At 40.2% G+C, this 21,460-nt stretch overlaps 2 protein-coding genes across 2 annotated transcripts in view; one reads left to right on the top strand and one right to left on the bottom strand.

The window, feature by feature from the left end:
• Positions 1 to 2,945: 2,945 nt before the first annotated feature.
• plg (plasminogen) lies at positions 2,946 to 20,202 on the top strand. Its single transcript, XM_034700259.1, has 20 exons — positions 2,946 to 2,996; positions 4,283 to 4,403; positions 7,952 to 8,087; positions 8,200 to 8,306; positions 8,554 to 8,668; positions 8,755 to 8,894; positions 10,766 to 10,886; positions 11,000 to 11,118; positions 11,930 to 12,092; positions 13,045 to 13,163; positions 14,608 to 14,767; positions 14,932 to 15,122; positions 15,216 to 15,364; positions 15,672 to 15,765; positions 16,349 to 16,463; positions 17,638 to 17,712; positions 17,807 to 17,947; positions 19,116 to 19,222; positions 19,518 to 19,663; positions 19,802 to 20,202. Exons 2-20 carry the CDS (start codon positions 4,355 to 4,357, stop codon positions 19,961 to 19,963), a joined length of 2,409 nt encoding a protein of 802 aa, XP_034556150.1. The 5' UTR covers positions 2,946 to 2,996; positions 4,283 to 4,354; the 3' UTR covers positions 19,964 to 20,202.
• The window catches only part of LOC117824698 (solute carrier family 22 member 2-like), a 14,521-nt gene continuing 13,186 nt past the window's right edge, over positions 20,126 to 21,460 (bottom strand). Inside the window, exon 12 of the mRNA XM_034700260.1 lies at positions 20,126 to 20,441. Coding sequence (XP_034556151.1) covers positions 20,354 to 20,441 — 88 coding nt within the window. The 3' untranslated portion in view covers positions 20,126 to 20,353. The remainder of the gene's footprint in view (positions 20,442 to 21,460) is intronic.

Below are 21,460 nucleotides of genomic sequence, written 5' to 3'. Positions count from 1 at the left end.
TATGAAATAATCTGGTTTTGCCATAATCTGGATTACAGCAGTAATCAAATAGGGCTATCCATTGTGTACTAACCCTACCTCTGAACAACACAACTGATGGTCTCAAACACATTAAGAAGGCAAGTCATTCTACAAATGAACTCTTGACAAGGCTCATGTTCATTATAAACCATTCCAGGAGACCACTTCATGAAGCAGACTGAGAGAATACCAAGAGTGTGCAAAGCTGTCATGAAGGAAAAAGGGGGCTACTTTACAGAATCTAAAATATAAAACATATTCTGCTTTGTTTAACACTTTTTAAAAATTAAATAAATAATTCCATATATGTTCTTTCATAGTTTGATGTCTTCAGTATTAATCTACAGTGTTTACAATAATCAAAATAAATACAAACCCTTGAATAAGAAGGTGTTTCCAAACTTTTGACTGGTAGTGTATATTAACATTAACTGCAAAAACTAATGAAACAATTACTGAAAATATTTAGTTTTGGGTGCATGTTTTGCTCTTTTTTTGGAGAGTGAGCACAACCAGGAATTACAGATTGGCTGACTGTTTCTCTGAATTGTTTCTAATGTTGATGCTGAAATGCTTTTTTTAAAGTCCTTTCCTTTTTAAAGGTGACATATCATGCAAAATTGACTTTTTAATGGTTCTCTACCTGAAATATGTGTCCCTGTCTACAAACCCCCCGAGAATGAAAAAAGTCCATTCTGCCCCTGTTCTGATTTCTCCACCTTTCTGTAAATGTGTGTGAAACGAGCCGTTTCAGACTTCCATGTTTTTGTTACGTAACAACAATATCCGGTCTGTCACGGAGTCAGAGCTCGGAGCTTGTTCAGCCCATAGACTGTATAAAATAATACTGAATCCCTCCTCTGTTTTTCATTACCTGCACAAATGTGTGCTAACAAGGAGCTTAGGAGGGAGGCATGCTAGTTGTAGGCTGTCTTAATAAACACAAAGGTCGGTTTTACTCCCCACGTCTGCAGATTTGAAGATCTAGTGGATGATTTTTATTTATCATGGATAAGTGCTAGCGCTAGTTAGCATAGCTACATAGCTACATGTCGTAGCTGTGTACCAAGACACACGTCTACATACTGACAAATAAAAAAAACAAGAAACACTAAATCTGTGACCAATCCTTCAGAAAGGTCCCGCTGCCTTTCTGGCAGAGGTCGGTTTTACTCCCCACGTCTGCAGATTTGAAGATCTAGTGGATGATTTTTATTTATCATGGATAAGTGCTAGCGCTAGTTAGCATAGCCACATAGCTACATGTTCATAGCTGTAGCTGTAGCTGTGTACCAAGACACACATCGACATACTGACAAATAAAACAACAAGAAACACAGAATCTGTGACCAATCCTTCAGAAAAGGTCCTGCTGCCTTTCTGGCAGAGGTCGGTTTTACTCCCCACGTCTGCAGATTTGAAGATCTAGTGGATGATTTTTATTTGTCATGGATAAGTGCTAGCGCTAATTAGCATAGCCACATAGCTACATCTTCATAGCTGTAGCTGTGTACCAAGACACACGTCGACATACTGACAAATAAAACAACAAGAAACACTAAATCTGTAACCAATCCTTCAGAAAGGTCCTGCTACAGGCGCCTCTCCGTCAGGATCAGATTCAGAGGGTTGAAGTAACGCGATCTGTGAGCAGCCGTGTATATTCAGCCAACATGTAAACATTAGATCAACGTGCTGGAGAGCCGAGGCACATCCACTTCCTGAGGGGGCGTGGTCAGAGAGAAAACAGAGTGTTCTGATGAGGAATGAAGAAGAGGGCTTTTCAGGCAGACCAAAATCTGATTTCAAAGTGTTTTTTTGAGCATAAACTTTAAAGACATGTTTTGGGGACCTCTTAGACCAATATATATTGATGAAAAAAGCGTGATATGTCACCTTTAAACTAGATTTCAGAAGCGCACAGATTTCCCTCCGTGATATGAATAAATTTATTTGGGTTGGTTTAAAGCAGGGGTTCACACACTTTTGACTGGTAGTGTATATACTCTGAATATATATATACAGTATATTAAAAGACAGATGTGACACTGAGGTGTGTTTTGACTGGTCTTGGTTGGACTCATTTTCCTGACACTCGCTCTACAAACCAATTTAAAAGATTCTGGACAAAGAGAAATGTAGAGACCTATTCTAAACAGTTTTGTTTTTCTTTTTGCAGTTTAATTTTTGCACTTTTTTGTGTCTTAATGTTGAGTTTTTAAAAGACTGTTTTTATTTGTTTGGCATAGCTGTAACAGATTTTTTTCGATTGATAAAATCAAATGTATCAGGAAGTATTTTATTCCAGTCTCAGTGTTGATCAGAGTTGTGTGATTGAAGTTGTGGGTCATTTTCAAACTGTCCTGAAGCATTCTTTAATTCAGGAACGTCTAACTTCAAGCATGAAAAGTAAAACTGATTAAAATCATCATTAAGAGGAAACATTTTGGAAAGGCCCATTTTTTCTAGAAACTGTGGCACAGTTCTCCTAATGGAACAAAAGTGACTTGCGTACGCACTGAACAGTCTAAAGTAGATTGTTTTGTAATCACATATTTGCAGTTGAGGACATTGGTCTCTTTTAGCCAAAGATTAACTAAACATATTGATTTCATTTGATGAGTAAAACAAAGTCATCAACATTTGAGTGAGAATGCAGTGTTTATTATATTAAAACAATATAACACAGACACAAATGAGACCATGAGATAACCTTAAACATACGGCCACTATATATTTTTGAATGTAACTTAAATCCCTGCACAGGAACCACAAGCATGCTTAGGATGGAGATAATAGTATCGAAGCTATCAAGATAAAAAAGAGGCCTCTTGATTAAAAAAAAAGGACAAATGATGTCAGAGAGGTCGAAGCTCAGGAGGTAAGTCTCCTGAATCTGCTGAGGCGGAGGAAAAGCAGCTCAAGAGGCCGTACGTGCATCTCAACTTAGAGGTTTAGATCCAGACGTGAAAAAGGTAATCTACTTTAAAAAATATTCAGTAACATTCGACTGAAAAGAGAACGATGGGTAACACTTTACAATAAGGGTCCCTTAATTAGCGTTAGTTCATGCATTATTAAGCATTAATTAACAGTTTAATGATAGTTTAATAATCGTTATAATGTATTACCTAACATTAACTAACACATTAGCTAATGCATTAATAAGCAGTTAATTAATGTCCACTGCTCAGAGTTAATTAATACATTATAAAGCATTAATAAAAGTTACAAAACTTAATTAGTTAACCATTAGTGAATGCTTTCTGGACCCTTATTGTAAAGTGTAACACATGCATCACTTAAGTAACACATTATAAATGCTAAACTGCCTCATAAGCATTACTTAACCTTAATTAAGCATTAGTGAATGCTTTTTGGACCCTTATTGTAAAGTGTAACACATGTATCTCTTAGGTAACACATACTCTGAAGCAAAATGAGTTGAAATGTAGTTGAAGCAACACATATAAAGAATTTAACACATTTTATTTAGAATAAAACAGATAATCACAGATAACATCTCAACTGGCACAGAGAAGTACGGTGGCACTGAGAGCTCACAGCACTGCAACTTAAGAAAACACATGCAAAAAGACAAAACACAAGCAAATTAAGAAAACATCTTCATCAATTTGACAACACATGCGCAGCATTTAGAAAACGCGATGCAAAGACAACAGCACTACACATTAAAAAAAGCGCTGCAAATAGACAGCAACACAACAGAAGTGTTTCCAGAGGACACTTAAAAGTGATGCACACGCTTATGCTTATGCTTATGAGGCAGTTTAGTATTTATAATGTGTTACCTAAGTGATGCATGTGTTACACTTTACAATAAGGGTCCAGAAAGCATTCACTAATGGTTAACTAATTAAGTTTTGTAACTTTTATTAATGCTTAATAATGTATTAATTAACTCTGAGCAGTGGACATTAATTAACTGCTTATTAATGCATTAACTAATGTGTTAGTTAATGTTAGGTAATACATTATAACGGTTATTAAACTATTATTAAACTGTTAATTAATGCTTAATAATGCATTTACTAACGCTAATTAAGGGACCCTTATTGTAAAGTGTTACTGAACGAGGTATCTAACTCTGTCTGTGAAATTCCAAATTGATGCAAAATGTAGTGTTCTCTTTGACAGGGAGAAAGGTTTTTGACCCCTTGCTCTTCTGTCCCCCGTCCTTGTCAAGCCAATGATTGACTAATGAGTAAGCTGTCCTGTTTGTTTCCCAACATGCTAAAAGGCGCCCAATAATATACCAGGAGGAACCTCTGTAAGATAGTCGGCTATGAGCTGCTTGTAAAAGGGCCTCAGCATGGACCTGTACAAAGCAGCCTTCCTCCTGGGAGCTCTGATCTGCACTGGTAAGAAATAACGGCATCTTTTAGTGATAACTCAGAGTTGTTTGTCTTGTGCATAAAATCTAAAAAAATTAGGAAGCACCAGTATGAGTAAATTAATTGCAAAATTATGTTGGCCAAAAACTGATCATTGTCTATTAGAAAGCATGAGGTCATCCTTAGGTTTAATCTGTGTGTTGAGGTAAAGATTAGGCTGCTACACAAAGTTTAGGTTGTGGTTTTGCTAGCTTGTTTAAAAAAGTGAGAAGTTTAGCCAATCAGAGGCCAGGATCGGGGCAGTTTCTCTCTTACATAAGGCACTGCCCCTCAGACAAATTCCCCTTGTTTTTAAAGAGCTATGCTAGGAAAGGTAATTTAGTTTAGCATGAAGATATAAAAGGTTGATGAGGCATATTCATTTGTATGCGTTAGGGACAGGTTGGAAATCTTTCTTTCACAATTAGCAAAATTGACAGATCAGGCTCTGCAAAACGAAGCTAACAAACAACCGTCTTAAACTGCCACTTCAAACTGTCCAATTAAATTCAAAATGTTCTTGTTTGACACAAGTCAGAACAAAATAACAGCTTCCCACAGTCTCTTTTGTTTGTACTTGCTGCTTCTGTTGTGGTTTGAACAGCCGTCAGATCACATGGGTTTCTCTGAACCAGCCAACGCAAGTCAAAGTCCAAGACCCTCGGACTGATGCACTACAGAGCACAGACCTGTATGTGTTAAAAGTTCTAGCCATGAAACTTAATCTTAATTTGAACTATCTTTGAAAATGATTCAAATTGAGTAATACTTAAGCCAGGTTTGAGCCACTGTTTGAAAACATGAAAAATACAGTATAACTTTGACTTTAGTGCTTTAGTGTTTTCTGACTGTCATTTGTTTTTCTAATCAATGACTCAACTGTGTGTGGGCAGTTCAATTGCAATCACAACATGGTATACAGAGCACCCAGAGGGCACCATCTTGTTTTAGCCAATGGAGGGGCATCCAGTGGGCACTTTATCTTGTTTTTGCCAATGAAAGGGCAACCATAGTGACCTTTAACATGATTTACAGCCAATGGAGGGGCATTCAATTGGCAGTTCATTGTTTCTAAGCCAATGGAGGGGCCTCAAGTGGGCATTTTATAATGTTTTAGCCAATGGAGGGGCATCCAGTGGGAACTAGATACATATTTTTTGCCAATGGAGGGGCATCCAGTGGTCACTTCATTGTTTTTGCCAATGCAAGGGCTCCCACAGGAACCTTTATCATGTTTTTCGCCAATGGAGGGGCATCAAATGGTCATTCAATAGTGTTTTCTCCAATGAAAGGACATCCAGTGGGCACTTGATTGTGTTTCAGCAAATTGAGGGGCGTCAAGTGGGCACTTTTTTGTGTTTTCGCCAATTCAAGGGCACTCATAGTGTGCTTTATCATGTTTTCACCAATGGAGGGGCATTCAATGGGCAATTCATTGTGTCTAAGCCAATGGAAGGGCCTCAAGTGGGCATTTCAGAATGTTTTAGCCAATGGAGGGCACCCAGAGGAAACTAGATACACATTTTTAGACATTGGAGGGGCACCCAGGGTGCAATTTATCATGTATTGGCCAAAAGAGGGGCACCCAGTGGTCACTTCATTGTGTTTTAGCCAATGGAAGGGCATCAAGAGGGACCTTTATCATGTTTTAACGAATGGAGGGGCATTAAGAGGGACTTTTATCTTGTTTTAGCCATTTGAGGAGCATTCAGAGGGCACTTTATCATGTTTTAGCGAATGAAAGGGCACCCAGAGGGCAGTTTATCTTGTTTTAGCCAATGGAGGAGCATTCAATGGGCAATTAATTGTGTCTAAACCAATGGAGGGGCCTCAAGTGGGCATTTCAGAATGTTTTAGCCAATGGAGGGCACCCAGAGGGAACTAGATACACATTTTTAGACATTGGAGGGGCACCCAGGGTGCAATTTATTGTGTTTTGGCCAAAAGAGGGGCACCCAGTGGTCACTTAATTGTGTTTTAGCCAATGGAAGGGCATCAAGAGGGACCTTTATCTTGTTTTAACTAATGGAGGGGCATTAAGAGGGACTTTTATCTTGTTTTAGCCATTCTAGGAGCATTCAGAGGGCACTTTATCATGTTTTAGCGAATGAAAGGGCACCCGGAGGGCACTTTATCTTGTTTTAGCCAATGGAGGGTATCAAGAGGGCACTTGGTCATGTTTTCTCCAATGGAGGGTCACCCAGAGGGCACTTTATGGTGTTTCAGCCAATGGAGGGTCACCCAGAGGGCACTTTATGGTGTTTCAGCCAATGGAGGGTCACCCAGAGGGCACGTTATGGTGTTTTAACCAATGGAGGGTCACCCAGGGGGCACTTTATGGTGTTTTAACCAATGGAGGGTCACTCAGAGGGCACTTTATGGTGTTTCAGCCAATGGAGGTTCACCCAGGGGGCACTTTATGGTGTTTTAACCAATGGAGGGTCACTCAGAGGGCACTTTATGGTGTTATAACCAATGGAGGGTCACCCAGAGGGCACTTTATGGTGTTTCAGCCAATGGAGGGTCACCCAGAGGGCACTTTATGGTGTTTCAGCCAATGGAGGGTCACCCAGAGGGCACTTTATGGTGTTATAACCAATGGAGGGTCACCCAGAGGGCACTTTATGGTGTTTTAACCAATGGAGGGTCACCCAGAGGGCACTTTATGGTGTTTCAGCCAATGGAGGGTCACCCAGAGGGCACTTTATGGTGTTTTAACCAATGGAGGGTCACCCAGAGGGCACTTTATGGTGTTTCAGCCAATGGAGGGTCACCCAGGGGGCACTTTATGGTGTTCTAACCAATGGAGGGTCACTCAGAGGGCACTTTATGGTGTTATAACCAATGGAGGGTCACCCAGAGGGCACTTTATGGTGTTTCAGCCAATGGAGGGTCACCCAGAGGGCACGTTATGGTATTTTAACCAATGGAGGGTCACCCAGAGGGCACTTTATGGTGTTTCAGCCAATGGAGGGTCACCCAGAGGGCACTTTATGGTGTTTTAACCAACACTTTATGGTGTTTTAGCCAATGGACGGTCACCCAGAGGGCACTTTATGGTGTTTTAACCAATGGAGGGTCACCCAGAGGGCACTTTATGGTGTTTTAACCAATGGAGGGTCACTCAGAGGGCACTTTATGGTGTTTTAACCAACACTTTATGGTGTTTTAGCCAATGGACGGTCACCCAGAGGGCACTTTATGGTGTTTTAACCAATGGAGGGTCACCCAGGGGGCACTTTATGGTGTTTTAACCAATGGAGGGTCACTCAGAGGGCACTTTATGGTGTTTTAACCAATGGAGGGTCACCCAGAGGGCACTTTATGGTGTTTTAACCAATGGAGGGTCACCCAGAGGGCACTTGGTCATGTTTTCTCCAACGGAGGGTCACCCAGAGGGCACTTTATGGTGTTTCAGCCAATGGAGGGTCCCCCAGAGGGCACTTTATGGTGTTTTAGCCAATGGAGGGTGGGCATCAAGTGGGCACCTACTTGTATATTTGATACTATATTTATTAATTTGTGTCTGATTTCAGTGAGTGGAAATGATGTGAATGGATACACCAGAACTGAGGGGGCATGGATCCTCTCACTGAATAAAAGACAGTACTCAGCAAACACTGCAGCTGAATGTTCTGTTAAATGTGATGCTGAAGTAACCTTCACATGCAGGTAAGTTTAGGCTTTGAAATCCAACATTTTAATTGACACTCGTGACACAATTAAGCTTTAAATTTAAGACTCAGCTTTCTAACTAAACTGTCTAACTACTGTGTTTTCACAGAGCTTTCATGTATGTTGAAAAGGACCAGGAGTGTTGGACAGCAGCAGCCAACTCCAAAGTAGAGACTGTCCTGCGCAGGGCCAGCACAGTTTTGTTTGAAAAAAATGGCAAGTCCTTTTTGTCTTTTTACTCTTATTGTGATTAATGCTGAGCCGCTGATGTATGATCAGAGTTGTATTGACTATCTGCAAACACAGTGAGGTGGTTGATGCATGTTTTACTTACTGTTATTCAAATTTGGTGATAAAACTTCACTTCAGAATGGATATATAATCCCCTCAAAGTAATGTTCACCAGGAATAATCTATGTTATAAATCACTGATATGAAAATATCATGCTTTCTGTCTTTGCAGGATTCCTCCAGGAGTGTGTGAACGGATCAGGAACAGATTACAGAGGAACAAAGGCTAAAACAAAATCCGGAAAGACGTGTCAGAAATGGAGTGCAAGTTTCCCACACAGGCCAAAGTGTGTACTCACCCATCTTGATTTCTTTCCAATATCACGCCCCTTACATGTATTTGAGAATGTTTTTCTCAATGTGTCGTTGGCAGTATTACACCCCAGAGCCACCCAAGAGCAGACTTGGAGTCTAACTTCTGCAGAAACCCTGACGGAGACGACGGGGGACCCTGGTGCTACACCACAGACGCTGGTACCCGCTGGGAACACTGCAACGTAAAAAGCTGCACTGGTAAAAATAAAAAAAAACATAGATTTTGCTGTATTATTATTTTGTTCAGATATGTCTGTGATTTATCAGTCATGTGAATTCTTGGAGGTTTGCCAAGACTATATCAGAACAGACCCTGTCATACGGTGGCTGGGAAGTGCAATGCAAATTTACAAAGGATGAAACACTTTGCAAAGTTGGAGACAACTTTACATTTTGGAAAACATTTTAACATTTTATAAAACAAAAGGAAATTTACTAAATCAGAAACTTTTTTACCAGTCCCAAAACAAATTTACAAACAGCAGATTCTGGAATGTACCAAGGATTTTCAAAATAAAACACATCTGTAATGTGAAAATGTGCAACAGCAAGATAATTAATACATATTTGATATTAAAAACCCTGTTTCCACTCAAATATTTTGATTCAGACTCATGAGAGAACTCCTCAAAATGTGATCCCGCCAATCACAGCTATATCTGATTTGGAATTTCAAAATAAAAACCATTGGAAATTGAACATATAAATGTATTTTGAAATCCCAAATCAGATAAAGCTGTGATAGGGGGGGACCACATTTTAAGGTGTTCTCTTATCAGTCTGAATCAAAACAGGGTTGTTAATATCAAATATATATTAATTCCCTTGCTGTTGCACATTTCCATATTACAGACGTCTTTTATTTTGAAAATCATTGGTACATTCCTTTTCCGTCAGAATCTGTCATTTGTAATTTTGTTTGAGGACTGGTAAAAATGTTCCGTCTCTTTTAAAAGTCTTTCTGATTTTTGTAAATTTGTTTCTTAAATGTAAAAATGTTTTCCAACTTTGTGAAAGTGTTTCATCCTTTGTGTATTTTTATTGCACTTCCCAGCCACTGTAATCTCAAGATAGTTATCCTAGAAACATTAAACACAGCTGAAATGTTAAACTCATCTGCATTGTCATAATTGTGTAAGCATGCTGAGGTTAGCATTTAGCTGAAAAAGAGAGAGCTCTAAATAGCCTCACAGAGAGGCAAGTGTGGCTGTAGATTCAGTTCTCTAAAGCTTGTCCTGTAAGGAGCTTTTGTTAACTTTGGCGCCCCCTGTGGACCAAGTGATGCCTCTCATATCTTGTCCTTTACATGTATAAGTCATCTTTACTGACAAAAGAACTCCTCCTGCTTTCTTTAGACCAGGGGTTCCCAAACTTTTCAGCCCACGATACCCCCAAAATATAGGTGCCAAAGACTTGTGACTCCCACTGTCCTTGAAGTTAAATGGGTTTACTGACATGCACATGTGGCTGTGTTTCCTGTGCTGCTGTGAATTAACATGCTGCTATTGATCCTATTGTTAATCAACTGTTAGCTAGCCCTAACCCTGACTTTAGGAGTCATCTGGCAACAAAGAAAGGCAGAAAACGAATGAAATGTTCTTATTTGCAGGGTTTTATTTCAAATGTAATTACTATTTTTGTATGCATTTTTACCATAATGGGTAAAATAAGCAAGTTGAAATAAAAAAATAAAAAATAGAAGACATCTCGTGACCCCCCATTGGTGTCTCGCGACCCCCCAGGGGGTCCCGATCCACACTTTGGGAACCCCTACTTTAGACGGTCGAACACAGCAAACACCTTTTTTTTTTTAAAGTTATATTTTTTGGGCTTTTTGCCTTTATTTGATAGGATAGTGAAGAGAGACAGGAAATGTGGGGAGCAGAGAGCGGGGGAAGACATGCAGGAAATGGTCAACCAGCCGGGAATCGAACCGGCAACCCCTGCGACGAGGACCATAGCCTCTATATGTGGGGTGCTTAGATCGCTAGGCCACCAGCACCCCGCAAACACCTTTTTAAACACAGTAAGATAAAGTTGGTGTGATGTGTGTGTTTGTTCTCTTATAGATGAATGTATAGTCTGCAGTGGTGAGGACTACAGAGGAAAAGTCGCCACCACAGAAAATGGCTACACCTGCCAACGCTGGGACTCCCAGAAACCCAACAACCACGGCTACAACCCGAGCGCGTAAGACCTTAAAAAACAGCACCTCCATCTACCAAACAACCTCAAGCAGGAGTTCATCCTGGTAAGAAATACATGAGGGTTTTAATGTAGAGTTCCTTTTATGTTCCCTTTAGACTTCCAGAGAAATATCTTGAGCAGAACTACTGCAGAAACCCAGATGGTGACCCCCGACCCTGGTGCTTCACCACCAGCCCGTCCAAACGATGGGACTTCTGCGCCATACCTCGCTGCAGTAAGAACTCCTACTTTCCTTCATTTCATTTTACCTTAGCATTAGCATTTTCTTTGGTTGCAGAATCAGTCATATGACCTGCTTTAATAACAGTAGAAAATACACTTACCCTTTATACAGAGCTCTAATTTCTGCAGAGGAAGCCTTACCATGAGTAAGTTCTTTGACTGATTGTTGCTGCTGGATCCATCGTAGACTGACCCGAGGAACGAAAATAAATGCATTTAGAATATTTAAATATCTTAAATTATATCTTACAGGCCCAGAGATTTGTAAAAAATACTCTTGCTCTCAAATCAATCAATCAATCTTTATTTATATTGCGCCAAATCACAACAAACGTTATCTGAAGACTCTATCCAAACAGAGCAGGTCTAGACCGTACTCTCTGTTCTATTATTAACAAAGACCCAACATCAAGACCGGATCAGATCCAGTCCCATCTTACAGACAGGACTCAGTCTGATCTCATCTTAATCCACCATGAGCAGAGCACTTTGCAGCATTTAGCGAGTTACAGTGGCAAGGACAAACTTCCTTTAACAGGCAGAAACCTCCAGCAGGACCAGACTCATGTTAGACACACATCTGCTGAGACCGAGTTGGAGAGAGGGATAGAGGGAGATGAAGAGAGAGAGAGAGATGATAGTGGTGAGACGGATAGTAGTAGTTGTAGCAGCTGGAGTCTGGCACATCCACAGCAGAGACTCAGAGGAACCTACGAGACAAGGGAGCTCAGGGACTCCAGAAATTGCTGCTGCTGCATCTTAACACTGTTTCTGAACCCATCTCTCTCCTCTGCTACACTCAGCATCCGAGCCTCCCACCGTCGTCCCAGAGATGACCTGTATCACAGGTGAAGGTGGAGGGTACAGAGGCACGATTGCTGTGACAGAGTCGGGTAAGAGGTGCCAGAGTTGGTCTTCTCAGACGCCACACAAACACAACCGCACGCCTGACAACTACCCCTGCAAGTAAGAACCACTGGACTCCATTTTTTTCCATCAGAACTGTCTGCTCTTGGTTTTCATTTTACTGTATTACTTTCAATATTTCATCATGTCTAACATTACATACAAGGACTGTTAGAATCATAGCTAAGTTGGATGAATTTACATCAGCTTGAATCCCAATTTAATTTCCTTGTGCGTCCTCGGGAGAAAAAAACATAATAAACAGCAGGGTCTCACTCACGCCAAAACTCTGTGGTGTGTAATGTATCTCCATGATGCTCAATCATAGGATTCTGATCTGCCCTACTTTGTCTCTGATTAACTTCAATCAACAACAATGAACATAAGACTATGAAAAACACACACAACGGTCAGTTATCAATTTGATTTTTAAGGTGGCTTGATTGCTTTGAGACACAATGTTAACTCCTGCAGGGTAACGTGAAAGAAAATACTCCAACTTAGAATTTCCGGTAGCCAAATAATGACATTAGGCCATATAGTAGCGTCACAATGAATTTGCTTTAGCCAAAACGAAAAAACAGTAAAGCAACCCTTATTTCAGCTACAGGTTTGGGAGTTTAGTTTAACACCTAAGAAAGCGTTTACACTTTTTTTTTTATCATTCACCTCTGTTTTAAACTTTACTTAGTTTTAAAGAGACCTCATGAAAAATAACATATAAATACAAATATTCATGTGAATGCAGGGAATTAATTGCCAGATGCTCAAAATCTCTTATGTTAAATCCATGATGTGTGATGAAAATAAGTGCACTGATTAAATGCAAGTATATGTGATTAGGTCACTGTCATAAAAATCTCACTCCAGCCAGACACTCAAAGTTGGCAACCCTGTATACAGTCACATAAAAATGCATATTAATATAGAATAAAATATTTAAGCATTGCAAACATTTTCCTCAGTATTGTTTTAACCACCCTTTATCATCATTATTGTTTGTTTGTTGCAGAGGCCTTGATAACAACTACTGTCGTAACCCTGACAATGAGAGGAAGCCCTGGTGTTACACTGCAGATGCAACAGCTCGCTGGGAGTACTGCACAGTGCCTACCTGTGGAGGGGAGCCAGGTAAGACCAACAAACAACCGCCTTAAAATATATAAAAGACAGTGTTATAATGTTTCAAACGCACACCATACCTGATAGATAGTGTTCTGTAGTTTCTCTGGTGCCATAGCAGCTGAAATCTTGCGATATTATGGAAACAACGCGTAACTTCTGACAGCTAGTTAGCATCACAGCCTAGCAAAAAGTAGCATATAGCATAACAACGCCATTCAGTGCTTCAGATAAGTAGCTCATTTGAAGCCGAGGATCATAACTTACATTATCAGCGCAGGTTATTAAGACGATTCTCTTGTCATGGTGTTCATGTCTCGCACCTGTCTTCGACGCGTTAGCATCCTCATAGCAGGAACTGGCAGTTGAAGGGGTCCATCATTATAGTTCTCCACTCAGCCGTTTCTAATCAAAATCGATTAGCCACTTTTTATCACCTTTACTTAGCAAAATTTAAGAGTGAAAAAAACATCTTTACCACGCTTTCAACAGAATAAAACGCTGTGTATATCGCAGGTAGCCATTGTTAACGGTCATCTTTACGTGCGTCACTTCAACGTGCCCCATAACGTCAGCGGCTATTTTGAATAATGTCGAACTCTGACAAAAGATAGTGAATTTCTTATTCAAAATGCAAAAATGGTAAGGATAAGTGCTCCCTACTTTACAGTTTTTGTGTAAATTATGGGAAAAAATCGATTAAAGCTCTGACATTAATAGATACTATAAAAAATATTGCATTTTTAAGGAGGGACAACCTGCAACTGCCTCAATTACATATATTTTCAGGGGAACGTTGGTGGAAATACTTGTCCCAAGACTGTATTTCAAAAATGTTTATTACATTTTAGAAAAAATGAGTACCTATTTTTAATGTAAATCCTGGTCATGTATCAATCTGCAACATCTGGTCTTAAAATATGAAGCCCATGTGGAAGTGCAAAAACTGCAGTTCACTGAGTGTCCACTAGAGGCTGGCTGCGGAAACACAGGAAACCACATACACACCCATTCAAAAAAAGCCGATCTTTACAGCAGAAATAAACATGTTTACAGCCTGGTTCAAAAGACGAGTGTAGTCTGGATAGCTCATTTCTCGATGGGCACACACTGTAGGAGGGTGAATTTTTTTCTAACTTCAAAGATATTGAGATTACGAGTCTTCCAATGAGAGGCACAGCTGACTTGATTGACAGGCGGGAACACTGTAGCTGTTGGCTAGGAGGCTCAAAGCCTGCCTCTTTACGTCACAATCGCTCAACAGCAGCAATATGGCTGCCGCTGACGATCGGCTTCAAAACAGTGCTCAGGAACAGACGAGTGACATCATGGATACTACGTCCATTTTTATATGGTCTATATCAGGTATAACTTGATATTTGACAGTTTAGCTCCCCCTTGTGGTTGCGCCTCTATAACTGAGCCTGAGTTTTTTTGTTTTCTCTTCCTGTAGATGATGCCGTCGTTCCCCCAGAGGAGGAAGACTGCTATCAGGGGAGCGGCGCTTCTTATCGAGGCATAACATCTGAGACCATCAGTGGGAAAAGATGTCAAACCTGGAGTTCCATGTCTCCTCACAGCCATACGAAAACCCCAGTGAACTTCCCTAATGCGTGAGCATCACACTAGTCCCTTACATTTAAGATTGACCCGAACAATACATTTTTATGAGACAAATTTTTAGGCAATGATTCAAATAATCATCAATTTAAAAGAAAAGTGTATTTTGGTATTTTTTAAATTATCATTTGGATACCTGCTCTCTTTCTTTCAACAGGGACCTCAGGAGAAATCTGTGCAGGAATCCTGACAATGACAAGGCTCCTTGGTGTTTCACAACAGACCCCCAAACCCGCTGGGAGTACTGCAACCTGGAGAAATGCTCCACCAGTCCTTCCGGTGGAGGATCACCCACCGTACCTTCCAAACCCCAGCTCCCCTCCCCAACCCAAGACACAACATCAAGAGGTAAAACCCTGAGATTTTTAACCACGTTGAATTGATGGATTATAAGATTCCATGTCTGATTTTTTCTATCCTTTATCTCTGCTGCTTTGTTAGATTGTAAGGTTGGAAATGGAGCGACTTACCGGGGTCCAACCTCCATCACTATGCTGGGAGTGACGTGTCAGGCCTGGAGTTCACAGAGCCCTCACCAACACAACAGCTTCACCCCACAGTCTCACCCCACCAAGGATCTGGAGGGGAATGTAAGTCTTTGTGTGTAGCATAGACTGGCCTTTGCAGTGTCTGTTTTTGAAGCTAGAGGTGACTGTACTTGGACGAAGAAGGTGGAGCTGCAGACTGGTTAGGGGTTGGCTAATGCTGAGTTAACACAACTAAACAATCTGTGCCTAAATCATTATCTGGGTAATTACATAGTTAAGGATATTGTTTAGACAGCATGAGACTCTAGGTGTGTCCTAGGTCTGGAGCTGCATCCTTCAAAGGATGGAGGCTATGAAGGATGCACACATTTGTTTTCAGTTGTCTAATAATCTTCTACCTGTGTATCAGATGTGCAGAAACCCTGATGGTGACGTGAACGGACCATGGTGCTACACCACTGACACAAGCAAGAAATGGGATTACTGTCAGATCCCAGACTGTGGTATGTGAAAATCTCAGCGGCCCGTCTGATGGTTGAAATCTCTCCAGGGTGCCTCCAAAACAACGCAATGGATTGTTGTTGAATTTGTTCAAATATCAGTGCCACCATACCCTGTATGAAAAACTGGAAGACAAAACAGCTCCTTAAAAGTGAAGCCAATACATCGGGAGCTCCACCTACTGACTGGCTGCAGTATAAGTCATAGAGCCCGCCTCCTCCATGTAAACAGATGGAGCCTGGGTCCAACTCTAAAATTGAAATACATGCCAAATAAATGTTTCTCAAACATGTCTTCTGTCTTTATAGTTAGCTCTTATTATGATAAATTATGTTGCAGTGTTTGTTCATCTCTGAAGTTTAGTTCTAATTGGTTATTTGATGCGATAAGAAAAGAGAGTGATGTCATGGTTGACAGCTCTGTCATGCAGGCAACCTAACTCACATTAACACTACAGATACAGATACAGATATTTAACTGCCTTGAAGGATTTGAAGAATTGTGACGGGCAAGAAAAGTGCTACACTATTTTAAACAACTGGTTTAGTTTGAGTTCATGACCTCTTCGTCTTCTTTTCGTCTCAGCTGGTCTGAAGTGCGGCTCCCCTGTCACCAAACCAAAGCGTTGTTTTGGTCGTGTTGTCGGAGGCTGCGTGTCTAAAGCGTACTCCTGGCCCTGGCAGATCAGCCTCCGCACCAAGTACGTACAGCAACAGACTGAGATAAGAGAGAAGGTCTGAGAAATGTTGTTGTTTTTGTGAAGATAATATGAAATCAGCTGAATATTTTTCATCCAAATCTTAACAAGTTATGTCAAGAAGTCTTTAAAGGTGCCGGGATTAGTTTTATATCAATGTTTTATGTCTTCTAGTATTTAAAAAGTGAACACCTACATGTTTACTTTCCTTAAAGGAGAGTTGTGTGTTTGGTATTTGTATCATTTAGTAGAGCGAAAATAGATAATTTCCTGCCATGAAACATGCATTCTGTAAATCTAAACTTGAAACGTAAAATGTTGCAGCTAAAAGGCAAAAAAGAAAGCTGAAAATGATCAACACTATGTTTTCCTTTTTGATAGCATGTCAGCTAACAGTCTTCTAACTAGCTAACAGGCTGCCAACTAGCTAACAGTCATCTAACTAGCTAACAGGCTGCCAACTAGCTAACAGTCGTCTAACTAGCTAGTCGTCTTACTAGCTAAAAGGCTGCCAACTAGCTAACAGTCGTCTAACTAGCTAGCCACCTAACTAGCTAACAGGCTGCCAACTAGCTAACAGTCGTCTAACTAGCTAACAGGCGTCTAACTAGCTAAAAGGCGGCCAACTAGCTAACAGTCATCTAACTAGCTAGCCATCTAACTAGCTAACAGGCTTCCAACTAGCTAACAGTCGTCTAACTAGCTAACAGTCGTCTAACGAGCTAGTAATCTAACTAGCTAAAAGGCTGCCAACTAGCTAACAGTCGTCTAACTAGCAAATAGGCTGCCAACTAGCTTACAGGCTGCTAACTAGCTTACAGGCTTCTAACTAGCTAACAGTCATCTAACTAGCAAAGAGGCTGCCAATTAGCTAACAGTTGTCTAACTAGCTAGTCGCCTAGCTAGCAAACAGGCTGCCAACTAGCTAACAGTAGTCTAACCAGCTAGTCGTCTAACTACCAAACAGGCTGCCAACTAGCTAACAGTCGTCTAACTAGCTAGTCGTCTAACTAGCTAACAGGCTGCCAACTAGCTAACAGTCGTCTAACTCGCTAGTTGTCTAACTACCAAACAGACTTCTAACTAGCTTACAGGCTTCTAACTAGCTCACAGTCTTAAAGCCATATTATTATTATTATCATGTTCAGCTGAATGTGTTTCTCCATCTCTCTAACAGTACAGGAATTCATTTCTGTGGAGGAACCCTGATCCACCCTCAGTGGGTCCTGACGGCTGCCCACTGCCTGGAGAGGTCAGAGACACAACCGACAACTATCAGACAACCAAATCCTGTAATGACACATATCGGATAACCACTGTGTGTGTTTTTAAATGTGTCACCGCAGGTCCAAGAGACCCTCAGCCTATAAGGTGGTTCTAGGAGTCCACACAGAGAGAGCCAATGAGGCGTCGAAACAAGAGAGGAACCTGGAGAAACTGGTGCTGGGACCCAACGGAGCCGACATCGCTATGCTGAAGCTACAGACGTGAGTACTAGAGTGTTGCGTTAGCATTGCTAGTTAGCTCAGTACATTTCTGCATCCTTGTACTCAATTTAGTTTGAGTATTTTACTTAGAATACTCGCTACTTAGTGCTTAGTAAGCAATAAATGTAGAGTCTGAGAAATGTGCTGACAATACACTGAAGAAGGTGGCTTCTGTTTGCAAATCTGAGCTCACAGTTTTGTAAAGTTCATGTTGTCCACATATCTGTGCTCCCAGTTCACAAAACTTTGTCCTCAGACTGCAAATCAGCACTACTATGAATCTGTTAACTCATATTATAAGGGTTCAGGTTCACACTTAGCTCTTTTTTTCATAGCTGACTCCAGGGGGGGCTCAGTTTAGGCACATGAACATAAATTGAATATGTTGCTCTTGGCTGGGATTAAGGATCATGTGACCGCCATTTTTTTTTTTTTTTTAACTTACATTTTCAGGCTTTTACACTTTTATTTTAGAGAGGAGAGGACAGTGGATTCAGTAGGCTTGAATTGAACCTGGGTCGCCCGCTTTATAGGCACTTGACCTAACCATTAAGCTAAATCCTTGCCTGTAATCACCATTTTTGATTAAATTTGATCTTTTGGGGAATAAATTGTCCTCCAGTATTAGGAAAAAAAAAGCTATACCACTATTAAAACCAAGCGGCAACCTCCGGTCTTAAAAAATAAAGCCCATGCGGAAGTGTTATAAACTGTAGTTTGTGAAGCGTCCACTTGAGGCTGGCTGCAGAAACACAGGAAACCACATACACACCCATTCAAAGAAGACGATCTTTACAGCAGAAATAAACATGTTTACAGCCTGGTTCAAAAAACAGCTTGGGACTACATTGCTAATTTCTCTATCAGCACACACTATACGGGGGATGAAATTTTTTTAACACGGCAATTTCCAAGATATGAAGATTACGAATTTTTGCCCATGTCACGACTGACTTGATTGACAGGCAGGAACACATAGCTGTTGGCTAGGAGCCTCAAAGACCGCCTCTTTAACTCACACTCTGTCTGCATTTCCAATATGGCTCCCGCCGACGATTGGCTTCAAAATAGCGCTCAGGAACAGATGGGTGACATCACAGATACTAGGTCCTTTATTAATACAGTCTATGATTTAAACTGATCCTCTTTTTGTGTGTGTGTGTTTCAGTCCTGCACTCATAAATGACAAAGTCCTGCCAGCCTGTCTCCCAGATAAGGACTACGTGGTCCCCAGTGGAACAGAGTGTTACGTTACTGGATGGGGTGAAACTCAAGGTACAGTACATCATGCTAACGTCAATGACGAGTGGTTATATTTAGTGGTTAAAGCTAGTTTTGAAGACTTATATGAAGAAAAAACTCCTAAAAATTATTTTTTTTGTCATAGCATGAGAAATTATTATACTGTCAAGTCTTAGAGCACAATATTTTGTTTATATTTATTATTATTATATTTAAAAATAATGAAGAAGTAACACCTCGTGACAATCCCTGAGTTTAGAGCTCTCCTAGTGAGATGTTTAGGATGATATGAGGAAGAGGAGGATAACTGCAGGGAGCTGTGTCACAGGTACGGGAGGTGAAGGCGTCCTGAAGGAAGCTGGTTTCCCCGTGATCGAGAACAAGATCTGTAATCGTCCGTCCTACCTGAACGGGAGAGTCAGAGACCACGAGATGTGTGCTGGAAACATCGAGGGAGGAGTAGACAGCTGCCAGGTGAGGAGGATTTAAAAGAGTGTAGAGATTGTGGCCGTTTGTAAATATTTAACATACATATTATTCATCCAAACCAAGATGATAGGCTTTGTTTTTGAGTCTGATTTGAGCAGCTGCTTTTCTTTGGCGTCCCTGCAGGGTGACAGCGGCGGCCCTCTGGTCTGTAACTACCAGAACAAGTTCATTATACAGGGTGTGACATCATGGGGTCTGGGATGCGCCAATGCCATGAAACCCGGCGTCTACGCTCGAGTCTCCAAGTTTACAGACTGGATCGACACAACCATCAAAGCCAATTAACAACAATCCACCGTTAAAACAACGCCAGAGAAGCAGCTTCAAATCCAACCAGGTGGAGGAAGTGATGGTTCAATATGTCCTTCTGAGGAAACTTTAATGTGTCTTTGTTATGAGGTGTAACCTGCATCAAGTGTTGGTTGTTTTCCTGAGGTGGAAACAGTAAAAGCGGATCATCTTGGAGCTGGAGTGTAAAATTTGTGTATCTGGAGGAGCTGAAAAATAAAACAAAGGAAACTGGAGATTCAAGCTTTATGGGAAATCTGTAAAAAACATACTGTTTTGATTTTGACAATTTACATTACTACACACCAGTATTTAAAATCTACACACACACACACACACATGCATACACACACACACACACACACACACACACACACACACACACTGTCAAACAGCTGTCGTTTCTTTGTTGTTGGTCAACTCAGATTTAAGGAGTTTTGTCTTTTGTGGTTTCTCTGCGACATCTTCGTTTTTCCTGAAAACCAAAACAGACACATTTATGTAAACAGTGAATATTAAACAGCAGCATTTATTTAGATCTCATTAAACATATCACATTGCATGAAAAATAATGCAGTCATAAAAGAAGTGTTGTTGTAAGTCATCAACATATGTCAAAATGTGACAGTACCAGTTTTCATCATATTATGCAGGAGCTAATCCATTTTTAGTGTTTTTTCTTCCCCTGAATTCCTCTCTCTGGCTCTTAAACACCTTATAAATAAAGGGTTAATTATAATATTAGTGAACAGTCAGTATGTCACATTAATACTGAAGTTAATTAAAAGATTAAAAAAAAAATTGAATGATCCATCAATATTTGACATATTTATATCAGTTTAAAGCAATGCCCATTTTGTTCGTCTTAAGGCCTTCAACGTGACTTTTTTAAACATATCACATTACATGAAAAATACTGCAGTCATAAAAAGAGTGTTGTTGTAAGTCATCAACATATGTCAAAGTGTGTTGACTCAAAAAAAAAATCCAGTTTTCATTATATTATGCAGGAGCTAATCCATTTTTAGTGTTTTTTCATCCCCTAAATTCCTCTCTCTGGCTCTTAAACACGTGATAAATAAAAGGTTAATTCTAATATTAGTGAATATTCAGTATGTCACATTAATACTGAAGTTAATTAAAAGATTTTAAAAAAAATTGAAGGATCCATCAATATATGACATATTTATATCAGGTTAAAGGAATGCCCATTTTTGTTCGTCTTAAGGCCTTCAATGTGCATTTTTTAAACATATGACATTGCATGAAAAATAATGCAGTCATAAAAAAAGTGTAAGTCATCAACATATGTCAAAATGTGTTGACTCAAAAAAATATTCCAGTTTTCATTGTATTATGCAAGAGATAATCCATTATTGATGTTTTTTCATCCCCTAAATTCCTCTTTTACTACAAATGAATGAACATTCAGTTAAATTTTAGGTGCACTTACTTGATAATTCCTATTTTTAATTCACTTTCCTATACCCTTAC

Source organism: Notolabrus celidotus, chromosome 13 (genome assembly GCF_009762535.1).
Source record: "Notolabrus celidotus isolate fNotCel1 chromosome 13, fNotCel1.pri, whole genome shotgun sequence".
Lineage (NCBI taxonomy): Eukaryota > Metazoa > Chordata > Actinopteri > Labriformes > Labridae > Notolabrus > Notolabrus celidotus.
The sequence above is the reverse complement of the archived record's forward strand: the minus strand, read 5'-3'. Positions and strand labels throughout refer to the sequence as shown.